At 41.6% G+C, this 12,935-nt stretch overlaps 3 protein-coding genes and 1 pseudogene across 3 annotated transcripts in view; 2 read left to right on the plus strand and 2 right to left on the minus strand.

Moving 5' to 3' along the window:
• Position 1: 1 nt before the first annotated feature.
• LOC138030806 (uncharacterized) lies at positions 2–1,980 on the plus strand. Its single transcript, XM_068878678.1, has one exon. It carries the CDS (start codon positions 2–4, stop codon positions 1,442–1,444), a length of 1,443 nt encoding a protein of 480 aa, XP_068734779.1. The 3' UTR covers positions 1,445–1,980.
• A 3,931-nt stretch (positions 1,981–5,911) lies between these two features.
• LOC138030807 (elongation factor G, mitochondrial-like) overlaps positions 5,912–12,935 on the minus strand; it is a 33,537-nt gene continuing 26,513 nt past the window's right edge. The window contains exons 2-7 of the mRNA XM_068878680.1: positions 12,113–12,182; positions 10,590–10,682; positions 9,538–9,613; positions 8,006–8,077; positions 7,803–7,875; positions 5,912–5,987 (exon numbers count right to left, since the gene is read on the minus strand). Of these exons, the coding sequence (XP_068734781.1) occupies positions 5,912–5,987; positions 7,803–7,875; positions 8,006–8,077; positions 9,538–9,613; positions 10,590–10,679 (387 nt within the window). The 5' untranslated portion in view covers positions 10,680–10,682; positions 12,113–12,182. The remainder of the gene's footprint in view (positions 5,988–7,802; positions 7,876–8,005; positions 8,078–9,537; positions 9,614–10,589; positions 10,683–12,112; positions 12,183–12,935) is intronic.
• Positions 8,661–9,256, plus strand: LOC138029530 (thiopurine S-methyltransferase-like; annotated as a pseudogene).
• LOC138030808 (thioredoxin domain-containing protein 16-like) overlaps positions 11,932–12,935 on the minus strand; it is a 10,336-nt gene continuing 9,332 nt past the window's right edge. The window contains exons 10-11 of the mRNA XM_068878681.1: positions 12,113–12,182; positions 11,932–12,009 (exon numbers count right to left, since the gene is read on the minus strand). Coding sequence (XP_068734782.1) covers positions 11,932–12,009; positions 12,113–12,182 — 148 coding nt within the window. The remainder of the gene's footprint in view (positions 12,010–12,112; positions 12,183–12,935) is intronic.

Consider the following 12,935-nt stretch of genomic DNA (forward strand, 5'->3'; position numbering starts at 1 on the left):
AATGGCTTCTAGGAGAAGAAGATTCATTTCGGCAAAATGTGTCAAGTGGATCAAAGTCTCTATGCTCGTTGAAGTGGTAATTGTCGTTGTGAATATTTTGTTTATTGAAACTGAGACACCTTCGACCCGAATTGTTGACATAATTTTTCTGCCATTGCCAAATGGAAAAGGAGACGCAATCACGTCTAAGAATACTGTGTCTTGGAAAACTCTACCGGAGCCAGTCTCGACCCATTCGACTCAGTCAAGCCAGACTGACCCTGCAAAGCTCTACATTGAACCGAAACTAAAAGAATCATGCGCAGAAAGGATAACAGAGATGGATCACGGGATAGTACTTTTCAAAAACGTCACTATACGACCGAAGCTCGCAAGAGCCAAAGTCCTTGAGACACGGATGGAGCGTCCTCAAGAAGAAGACGAACTCTTGAAATTAGACAAAGGCTTCTTCACCATGTATTGCGGCCCTGATTTTGAAGCAGCTAAAATGAAGCTTCACAAATCACATAAAAGCGACGCCTTAACGTCGTGGGTGTTGGCCTTCGAGGCAGTAAGCCCTTCAGTTTTACGGCTACAAGAAGAGAACAAGACATTTCAGGCCGGCCAGTATTTAGCCGTACAAAGGGTTGAATATGCCAATGTCTATTGGACAGTAATTGACCTCCTGGACATTTTCATTACAGCGGATCTTTTGGGTGTGACACCAGATAAGCTTAATATTATTCTCATGGACGCTCACCCTCCAACTCAACTGGATCCGTTTTGGAGTGTCTTGTTTCAAAAGTTAATAAGACTCGGCGTGGACGATAATCTAACCAAGTTCAGTAACGTTGTATTCGAAAGGCTCACGTGGAGGTATCCGCGAATGAATTGCCCCCTATTAAACCATGGCCTCAAATCCTACCATCTCATTCAACCATTTCGAAAATTTGTCTTGAAGCAATTTGACATACCATCGGAATCCCATCAACGAAACTGCAGCACGCTCAAATTACACGCTCTGGTCAATTTCAGGCGGAACTACCAAAGTCATCCCAGGAATCTTGATGGCACCGTCGATCGAAAAATTACCAACGAAAACGACGTCTTGAAAGATATTAATACCACTTTTCCAGGTATAACCCTCACCGCTTCCCAACTAGACGCCCTGCCGTTGAAAAAACAGTTAGAACTTGTTGCTTCGGCGGACATTTTCTTTGGCATGCATGGAGCTGCACACGCCTATCCGATCTTTATGCCACCAGGTGGAGCTGTAGTCGAAATGTTTAATTTTAATTCAGGTAATTGGCACATGGGAAAAATAGCTACACTCGCAGGACATTCCCACGTTACGTGGACGCTGACTGATCGGGGAGCGTATAACACTGTGAATAGGACGACAACGATCCCCAAGGGGATTCCCTCGGACCTAATACGGAAGGCAATGAAGAACATTTGCGGTTGATCAGTGGGGCGAACAAAACATTTGCTAGCGATTCTGTTTAAATTGGCCCGAGCTTCAACGAAGTTCTCGTACTTATTGTAAATGATCTCTGAACCTGATACAAAGAATCAAGCAACTTATATCAAGTACTAGACTGAGCGTCCGACCCTTCATCGACTACAGGTTGTTACAGGTTCCTGTTTATTTCAATGTTCAAAGTTTAGGATTTCATTCGCTAAAGTCCCCTTTTCCCTAAGTGGCTTTCATTAAACTGATCAAATCTCAGGGTTTCATCCCCAGACTCAAAGTTAGTACGACTTTGTACATAACATAACAGAACATGTAGATACAGATTAACTTGGCAATTGGTGGAATCCCACAATAGTTTTACCGCGTCATTCTCTGTGACCCCATCAGGGCTGTGTTTGTACCACTTGTCGCTAAGTAAAAAGCTGTATGTCTTGCACAGCTCCCAATGAACAACTCTAAGGTATCGTGTCTCTTCTTATAATCCTCAGTGCTTTTAATTAGGATTTAATTGTGCAGGGTTTGAATAGTTTTTTTACAACTTAGATAAGGTTTTATGATTTTTTGTATATTTAAATAAGGGTTCTACTGTAATTTATTAGCTGATGTAATTTTTATATTTTATAATTGTTATGCGCATTTGATCATATCATATTTGCGCACTACAAGTATTAAATTATTATTATTGTTATTATTATTATTATTATTATTATTATTATTATTATTATTCTGAGCAAGCTTACTGCACCCAAACATAATATGTTCCAACTAGTTTACCTAAATGGTAGGAATGCTGCTGAGGGGTAGGGAGATGTTCAATTATGCTTGCGGTAATTTAATGACGGTTCGTGTATGGAATTGAAGGGCGATTTTAACAGGCCTCACAAAACGTAGACCCCCAAACTGGACCCCACTCGAGAAAACAAAGAAAACAATGCTTTGCATGTTTGAGGATACGAGCATGTACTTCTTGAGAAGGTTTTAATAAGTGCAGTGCACTATGATTCATGTGACTGGTTGAAACTATATACTTTGCCCTTGAGTAGACTTCCAATCGTAAGTGGGATCCGTGTCTGGCTTAAAAAGGTAAGTTGCGATAAAAATAACTAGGCATCAGTCAATTTCTGAGGAAACGATACAACATAAAATAGTCCCTGAGATGTGGTTAAACCCAGAAAGATTGAAGGAAATATAAGGGAATAGATTAACATTGGCATCGAGCACGTTGATCATTTCCAAGTTCACTGCAACTTGAAGCGTGAAGTGCTGTGGTTATTAGTCCCATATATAGGCAGCCCAAGTTCGCGTCACTAGAGAGAGTGTAATAATTAATTCCTAGTGGGAAGATGACCTTTGAGTGCAAGCGGTGTTGCGTTACAGGCAGCCGTTGAGAATTTAAACGCGTTATAAGACTTTGTATGGAAAATAAAATACCGTCGATAACAAAGCCTAAAAAACGCTCAATTTAACGTTCATTCAATAAAATGAATAAAAAGGACTCACCTCTGGTGTATTCTTGTGCCTTTTGGGGCTTATTTTACCGTTTCGGGAATTCCTTGTTTTCACTGTTTTAAGACGAAGTCAAGGCTGCACACAAAGATTTCGACGGTAGTCAGCTCAGAGGCGGTTTGCGCCTCGAAGATCCATCCAAGCCGCGATTTTTTCACGCAAAGCTAAAGCCCCATCATTTTCGAACCTCGGTGAATGTTTCGTCGTCAAAAATCCCCACGCACTTGGCTGGAAATGAGGATTTTCTGCTTCCGATTCCACGATAGCCGATGAATTTAACAGCTGCTGATAACCGAAGTGGACACGGAACTTGGGTCCGAGGTCAAATTAACTCCACCCGATGAGGTACAGTCATTTCATGTAAAAATCTTACCCCATCCCCACAGCGGCACTCGTAACCATGGAGCTGTTCGAGAAGCCGCTGTCCGAGTGGGGATGGGGTAAGTGTTGCACATGAAGAAACTGTAACTCATCGGGTGGAGTTAATTTGACCTCGGACCCAAGCTCCGTGACCACTTCGGTTATCAGCAGCTGTTTGCCGGATAGTTTGCGGTCGGACAAACCAAATCAAAATTACTACCTTGCTACGGATTAAAAATGATGGAAAAATGAGAAACATCGCTATTTGCCGATCAAGGAAAGTTCCGAATTTCCCTAAGATGTAGCGGTTAACTCTGTTTTCTTAAACCCCTTGTTCCTCGTTCCGAGAATGTTTTCTGTGTTATTGTAGAAAAAAAAAAATAGTGATGAGTTCCTCATTCAAAGACGAAACGAAAATTACATTTGGCGACTAATAATTTACCATTAATGGAAGAAAACTATTTGAGCAGATAAGGGTAACAAATAGGATTATCAAGTTTATTAAGAGTAGATGCAGGAAAGTTGCGCATTTTGTATCACCGCAGAAATGACTAAATTGCTTTGTCATTTAGTTGTCTGTTTATCAGTTAACCTCTGGACCCTAGAGTAAGCGACCCGCAAATGGCAAGTGGAGTTCCATCGAGGTTCCGAAATAATAGTTAGCTGGCCCTAAGACAAGCAATGCGCAAACAAATATTGTCAGGTTTGCATATATTTCATCTCTCTTATTCTCCTCACTGTTTTTGCGCTTACGATGAAATAGAAACAGTAAACGCACAATGAGAAAACCCATCAGTTGTCAGAGCAACGAACAATTAAAAAAAAACTAAGTTCTCCAAAATTGAGTCATAAAACTGTGATTGCTCGTAAGATGCTTAAGCCAGTTTTAACATTTTCAGGAACCCAGACTAATCTGCCGAATTTCCGTGTGCCGCGCGCGAGAAAAAAACCTCTGGTATCCAGGGTACTGGCGGTAGTGTTTGCGCGGAGAATGGGGAGAAGCACCCTCCCCATTCTCCGCGCGGCTTCGCCGATCGTTACTTTGCCTCTCGCGCCAACAAAACCGCCAGCTATGCAGGCAACACAACTGTTTCAGGTAACAATTGGAAAACGTTAAGGTGGCTCTAAACCGATCCAGATTTTTCTTGTTAATTCGCAGAGAGTTTTATCTTAGCTTGCTACTCACTTCCGGTAACAACAAATGGGGGCACTGCTTTCGTTTTTGAGATATAATCGTTCAAAGACAAAATATAAAGTGTTTTAAGATTATTCTATTGTTGCTATGGTAACCTTTAAAGTCTCATTACGGAGTGCAACTTGTTAAGCAATTATTTTTGTTTCGTTTGTTACCACAGCATTACCAACACGTGAAACAGTATTCTAGAGTCAATCCTTCGAATAGGACATGCCCTTGGAATTGTTGAAAGATGCATGGTAGTCCATTCCACGAAAAACCATCAAAACATGGACATCCACATCCTCGAAACAAGTGGTACTACCTTTTCGCTTAAGAGTTTGTGTGACAAGGCGTTGAGCGACATTCAAAGCTCACCAACAAAAGCAGAAAGCGTTAGCAGGATTTTGTGACGAATTCCTCTATGAAGAGAGACAAAGACCTTTCGTTATCTTGATTTGGCCTTTTTGAGTCTTTCTAGATCGAACTTCTCCATGAGTTCCGCTTGCACTTGCTGCGATGCGGCCATGTATCTGCTGTACTCCATTGCAAATTCTCCTTTGCCCTGGACAGGTACAAGAAACGTGATTATTGTTCAGAAAAAAAACCAAGGAGAATGAAGACTGAGCTATCAATTTACTACTGGCTATTATATAATCCAAGACAAAATGGTCGGCACACTATCCACTTCCTTCTCCACATCTAAATAAATTCTATCCATGAGGTAAATTCTCTTGTTGCGGACCCGCCCCCCCCCCCCCCCCCCCCCCCTCCCACCAAACAATGTTGACGGATATCTCGGTTATTCCTTTGTAAACAACATTGTTTTGGGTTGGGGCGGGGGAAGGGGGAATTGTTGCAACCTCGTCCCCAGGGCTTTCGGCGAAGAAAAACCCTGGGAACGAAGTTGGTATTGTTGGGCCTTTGTAGTAGTTGTCGAAATGGACGACACGTTTACCTGTGTCTGAGATCGTAACTCTGTCGAATATCCGAACATGTCATTAAGAGGACCTGATGGAAAAAGAAGAAGAGAATTTGAGTGAAGATCCAAAGAAGCTTTGGAGGATTTTAAGATTGTCAACTAGATTGCAAAAATCTAATTTGAAAACCCAACGAAAACAATAACCTCACGGGAATGTGTAGGTTGCGAACTTTCTCTTTTTATTAAATTTCAATTTAGTTTCTCTCAGGGTGGGTGCCATAGGGTTGATTATTTAATGATCAACGATAAAAGTTCAAATTCAGTTAAATACTAGTTTATACTAAGTTTATAAGAATGTGACCTTTAAAATTAGCGTTGCTCAACCAAACAAGACAAAGCGCCGGAAGAACAATCAACAAAATAAGAGTAGATGGAATACGAATCATATATTGCTGAATTCTGGCAAACATTTTGCCAGCATAAAGATGCAAGTAGCTTACTTGCGAGGAGCAATTTGGGTGACCGAACAGACTTCATGACGAGCTCGTTTCTTCAACACCCGTAGCTTGTGACTAAGCACAAACCGAAGCAATTAAATTTCAGTAACGACAAGACAACAAGCAAATCACAATGGCGAATCTCAATTTCAAACTTAGCCTCACATCAGCGTAGATTGTGACGTATCCTTCCGCAGCGTCTGTGCCGGTGATCATACCGTGCCTGCGGTTTAGTCCACCTATGACAGCACCCTAAACAAGGAGTTCAAGGCAAATAAAGCTTCAATCATCGACAAAACTCTTGGGATAAACTCCGGCTTGAACATCATTTCACATGCACTCACAAAACTCTATTAGCCCCCCTCCCCCCACCCCCTCTACCCTCTACTCCATACCAATGTTGATAATGTGGTGCAAAATACCGTACAAGCCATTGGATTAAGGGGAGGGGAAAGTAGGGAATTAGCATTTTATAGAGTTTTTCAAGATTGTAGTGCTTTAGTGACAAGCCCCTCCCCTTCAACTTCGGTCAAACCGTCTGGCGTGACACGGAAAGGGAGACAAGACCCTCTTGACCACGCGAAGTTCGGGCGCCTATCCTAGCGCAAATGTTCCTTTAACGTCACACTTGACAGAATGAGCGAAAGAAAGACTGCTCGTTGTCTTAGCCTGCACTACTATATCAATCATAGAGATTGCTTTTCTCAGTATACCATCCTAATTGACTCACAAAATCTCGGTTACCAGCTGGTACATTGCCGTATGATCACGCTATAAGTGCTGACAAACTGAAAAAGTTGTGGCGGGAAAACATTTAGAATCCTAACTCTCGAGCTTGTTTGATATGAGCTTGGTCAAAAGGCATTGTTTAACACTTGTTTAATCGCTCTGGCGAGGAGCTAACGCTCGAAACTTTATCAACTCGTTTGATAAAACCAAATTGTCGAGAGACTTGTTAGAGCCAACTCGGTGATGCGCGCTTCGTTGGCTCTCTACCACCTCATGTCTTAAAGGCGTGCTTGTGAAACTGAAGAAGCCTCTACCTTCTTGACTAAACCATTGTTGAAAAAGAACAACCCTAATGCTTCATTCTCGCAGTACGCCTTAATTTTGGCAAAATATCCCAGTTCATTTGCAGGACAAGTTTTTGATTGTTTGTTCACTCAGTTGTAAAGATAAAGGAAATGAAATGCACGGTCAGTTTTGATACAAGCCACAATGGGTCTCGTTGCTCTAGAGGCAAACTACCATTTATTGACAAATTTTCTCAGTTGATGCAGCATTGGTACAGCATTGGCACAGCATTGGTACAGCATTGGTACAGCATTGCACCGGCATCGCAGAGGTGATGGGTTCGTATCTCGTTAAAGCCACCACAGTGAATTTTTGCAGGACGGTGTCTTTAAGATATAATTTCTCAAATTATCTAGAGAAGTGCGAGAATCACTTCTCTCTTTTTTCTATAAACTCTCACTTCAAATATACATCTATTTCAATTAACAATTGTCCAGGATTTGGTTCCCGCTCTGATACTAGCCATTAGGGAGCTTAAGCAGGCGCGTTTTTGAGACGCAGACGGCAACCGGAAGTGAGCTTTTCCCCCTTAACTTGTCTTCACACAGCCACATTTACAAAGCTAAATATCGTTTCTCTATTAGAGATTATTAGTGTAAAAACACCACTGTCCTGGCACTCGAAATGTTCTCTTCCGGTTGCCATCCGCGTCTTGCGTCCTCAAAAACGGGCGTGCTTAAGCTCCCTAATAAAAAAATTAGTCTTCGATGACGCGTGAGCTTCTGACACCAATTAACAAATAGAATACAGTAGAATCGAATGGAACTGAACGGAATCGAATGGACTGGGCTGGACTGGACGGGAATAGAATCTTACCTGAAACTCTTGAGGAATGTTGACTTCGACTGACATGATCGGTTCCAAAATAAGAGGGTGGCTTTCGGGAAAGCTGTAACAGAATAAAGTTCCAAAAACCTAATTACGTTTTGCTTCATAGAACAAACTTCTTCTGACGTATTCTCCTCAAATCCTCCCCCCCGCCCCTATCCTCTACCGCTCCCCCACAAATATCTGCCTACCTTCTCTCATGGTAGCTCCAATGGCAGCTAACTTGAAGGCAAGTTCACTTGAATCAACTCCGTGGGCAGCTCCTGCAGAGAATAGAGCATCTTTTAGACGATGTTAGAGAAAGTAAAGCATATAGGTCATTGGGCCGAGGAAGTTATTATACAGGTTGTTAAAAAGTACTATGAAATTTATTGAATAACCCAATAATACAATGCTTATACAAGGTTTATTCTTGCAGAGCAAATTTCTTGTTTAGAAAATGACCTGTCCCTCTGAAGAAGAAGAAGCCTCCTTCGACACAAACATGGCGCTTTCAGGTCAAATAACACTCCTTGGCCTTTTCCCCAATCTTTTTTAAGATTTATAAAGAACAGGCTGATACCGAAGGTGAAACAGCGAAGAAATTCATGAAAGCGGCAACAAATTAAAAATAAATTTCTTTTTTCAAGCTTTCTCAATACATGACTTCCCGTAAGCATGCAAACTAAACGAATCGTTACAAAATGGTACTTTTTTTTAAGAATTAGCACTCTCTGTCAAGGAAATTTTCACAAAAGCTTCTCTTGCACAGAAGAATATTTATGTTCATTACTATGGCGAATCAATCCCATCAGCCTTTGCCATCGCAAATCAACTGGGAAACTGGGAACGAAATCATTGAACAACATGGCGCCAAAAGCAAACAAGAGAAACGATAGCGTCCCGCAGACGAAGAAAACAGAAAACAAACGTGAAGACCCAGAGTATATAAAAACGGTTGATCCTATTTTAATGAAACACATCCGAGAGTTGAACTGCAGGGCGCAGCAATCTTCGCATATTTGTGCCGATGTGCGGAAAGACGCACGATATCTTATGGTTAGCTGAACAAGGTCACACCATCACTGGTGCTGAGATGAATCCTCGCTATATCAGAGCGTTTTTCCGCGATGCTGAGCTAGAATACAAGCTCCGGTCAGAACAGATCACGCCGAAGACGAAGTTTAATATCTACGACGCAAATGATAAAGATATTACGTTGTATGAATGTGATATCTTTGATTTATCGGTGAATATTCTAGGACAGTTCGACGCTATCTGGGACCAGTCCTCGCTTCCAGTCATCAACGAGATGGGAGCGAAACGACTCAAGGAGTACACAAACGTAATGCAAGCACTTTTGAAACCTGACGGCCGACACATGGTTTGAAGTTTGTAAACATGGGGCAAACTTCGTGTTACTTTGTCGAAAAAGGACGAAGACGTACGTAAAGACAGCTTAATAACTTCTAACAACCATAAAAGACTTCTCGGGAAAATTTGTCATCCATTATAAACATTCACTTTAAGAAGTGTTAAAACTTTGCCAAGACACCTGGATTTCCATTATTTTGAATATCGCTTGCATTAACACATGACTTTCTGTTTGGGTCATTCAATATGAGTAGGTAAGCAAGTCACACAGGGAACTATTCTGACTCGAAGATGGATGGGTTTTGCCGCGGTAATGGTGTCTCAAAAATGGAGGTGTTCAGCAGCAAATAATGAACAAGGAGAAACTTACCGTCTTCAAGGATGAAACGAATTCCTGCCAACTTGTGACCCGTGATAAGACCGCGTTCGCAGACCTCTTGGAAACCCTGTAAATTCAACAGCAAAGTTATAAGATGCGGTTGTACGGGGTACTTTTACCGCTGTAATTGAACCTTTTACCACGGGAAACTGCATTTAGTGCGTGTGACTGAAATTTCACAAGGTAAATTTCCTGTGGTAAATTTGCATGGATACACAAAAAAGATCAGACGAAGCGCCCATGACATTTAACGTGGTAAGTTCGAAGGATGTTTTGATGCCCGAGGTACAAGAGCCAATCACGATGCTGATGAACTTGTGATTAAATTTCCCGCCAATGGAATGCGTGACATTTCTTTTTACCTCTATAATCTTCGTAACGTGTGACCGCTGGTTAACACGGTATACTAAAAGCCAAGTATGAAGCACCGCGGGATAATTTACCGTGAAAAATGGCATTTATCATGGTTTGTGTAACGGCACCTATTGTTTGAAAGAATTTCAAGGGATTTTCGATTGAGCTGGTTTTTGCATTTCCACACGCAGTGCTTGTCACATTTTCTACCAATCAGAAGCAGACATGAGAAAAAACAATTTTGATTTGCTAGCTGCCGTTTTCCCGCGCTTGACGCGGCTGTGCAATAAGATTTTCCCGCCCTTAACACCGGCTAAGTATATCCTATTTTAGTTTTGATTGGTTCTTTCTCTGTTTGTAATCGGCCTTAGTAATTAGAGAGATTTCACATTGCGTTTACGTGAAACAGAAAACGGCAAGCAATACCTTTATTCTATCTTTTTTCGCCTTTTTTTAAAGTGGCTCGAATTCTGTCGCTAACAGGCGCTAAATAACCGGAAATCAGTCAAGTTTCCTTGCCTTTTTGGAAAACGCAAATGCCAGCCTTACTTTCGCCGTTTGCCGTAAACGAATTGCTCCCTATTGCTTCGGCTTTGCTCTGCGACAATAGATTGAAAACCACTTTAGAAATAACACTGTTAGGAGTGCTAAAGATAGAGAATGCCGGCAGTACAACTGGGAAACGTTACCTTCTCTATCGAGGGAATGAAGTTCTTGGGGATATTCATGCCCACTGTGGCGTCCACAAAGTCGATCTCTGTGATTTTATCTTCGGGCATCGGCTGCAAATGAATCGGACAGAGTTCTGAGAAACTCGCTGGAGAACTTGTATGCAAAAAGAGGGGTGACAAGTAACCGATTGTATCTAGCCTTATATAACGTGTCTTTGTGGTTCATAATTTTGGAAAACATTCTCCTTATGTAATCTTTTTTTTTTTACAATCTCAGGGAAAGAGCTCCTCAAATCGCGACAATGAAAAGAGAGGTTGAAGAATCAGCAGTCAAAACTCCACTACGACAGCTGCCACCAAGGAAGTGCAAAAAGTAGAGGCCAATATGTTGTGCACTTTCTGTGGACTTGAAATCATTAACCTTGCCTCATCGTTCAATGCGCTCAGTACGCATGCGCTAGCTACAGGTTTAAATCCCGCGTTCACCATTGGCTGGATTCGTTTTCGCTGGTTCTCAATTCACCTCTACAAAGCTGTTTAAATTGCCAACTTTGCTACGCATTATGAACATTCACTTTAAGAAGAGCTTAAACTTTGATTGCATGACGACGTCTTTTCTGTCTGGGTCATTCTACAGTTTCACGGCATTGCAAGTTGTGGCGCAAGCAGTAGTAAATTTTACGGTTTCTTACTGACCCAGATGATGTTCATTAATCACAGAGAGTATTAAAGCAAATCCCACTGAACTGACTGAGGCCCAAATTTGGTGGAAGACACTGAAAATATCGAATTTAGTTTTGACCATCGAATTTATTGTAAGGGCGGAACATTTTATCCTACGCACGAGTTGTCACAACCATAGTTACAACACACGAGTTATCTATTCACATGCAGTAGGTTCGTATCACAAAGGAAATGATTGCAAAAGGAAGTAAGTCCCCCTTTATGGCATTGTTTCTGTTTCTTACATCAATGCTTTCCATTGTTTCAATAACAATGGAATTTAATGGGCTGACGTGACAGTTTGCCCATGCGCAGAGACATGAAACCCTCCCTTTAAAATATAGATTCAAATGACTTCCCATCCAGCTGTATTGCCTGGTCTGAAATTGTCTACATGGTGTATTCTCGATGTTGTAAAGTGTTATGAAAGCAATGGTGAATGTTCCCCCGTTAAATCATAGCGTCATGATGAGATGAAAAAAAAAACAACAACAACACACGTTGTCATGACATTTATCAAAGTAAACATCATTACCATGACAACAGCGAGAATGCACCATTTTGACAATTCCAATCCTATAGCAGTATAACGGGACGGTTGCCAACTTTAACCTTATTGCATATTCTTAAGATGTTGTCAGTAATTTGTATAATAATAGTCGACAATATCTTCGTCCCAGAATCTATGACCAGATCTAAGAACTTCGGCAAGAATCTACGACAAGCATGGTCGCAGGTTGAAACATGCAAAACTGGCCACAAATTGAAATCGGCTCGGGAAAAAATTAGAGATTGAAAAATCTGCATTAAATACTCACCTCTATTCGGCCGATGACACGACCAAACTCCCCTGCACCACCGGTCTGTTTCTTGTGAAGGTAGTCAAAACTAAGGTAAAGGGTAAAGGTACACGTTGTTTAACGTCGGAAGTTTCTTTACTCTCTAGAGAGTATTCTCCCAGTAAGCCGAAGGTGCGCTCATTTTACCCCCCTCTTTCCATCAGTGCTCCGTTTTAAGGGTATTTAAAGCTACTTAGGCTACACTGAAAGTCGAAACAAGGATGTGAGATCCGGGGATCAAACTCAGGACCTTATGCACCAAAGCCACGCACTAACCGACTGTGCCACCCTTGCTCCTACTACAGGTAAACAACATTAAAATACGTGAACTGCGGTTGCACAAAGCATTTGACCATGGGAAACATTTTTGTCATTGGTACCCGATCTCTCTAAAGTGAAATTTCCTCCGCAACACGAAAAAAGAAAGCTGTTACGCTTGGTTTCAGACATAACTCGTTACGTTCATCAGATCCAAAAGTATACCAACCAGTTATGTAGTAGTATTATTAATAACTAGCAGTTTTGTAATCAAGGATTAGTGAGGTGCGTTCGATTTCGGTTTTGTCATCGACGGGACATTTGGTATTGCCGGACAGTCACCCATTCAGGTAGTGACCCCGTCCAACAGGACTTGACTTCCCTTGGGCAAGCCGTTATTTGTGCCAGAACAAGATGGCGCAGGCAGGCAGATAGGCAGGCAGGCGTTGTGTGCAACGAAACGGAAATCAATGAACCAAATTATATATGAAATGAATCATATACTAAACTGTGGATATGAAATCAAGTAAAGCTATGATCCTCG

The sequence above is a fragment of the Montipora capricornis genome, chromosome 13 (assembly GCF_036669925.1).
Source record: "Montipora capricornis isolate CH-2021 chromosome 13, ASM3666992v2, whole genome shotgun sequence".
Taxonomy (NCBI): Eukaryota; Metazoa; Cnidaria; class Anthozoa; order Scleractinia; family Acroporidae; genus Montipora; species Montipora capricornis.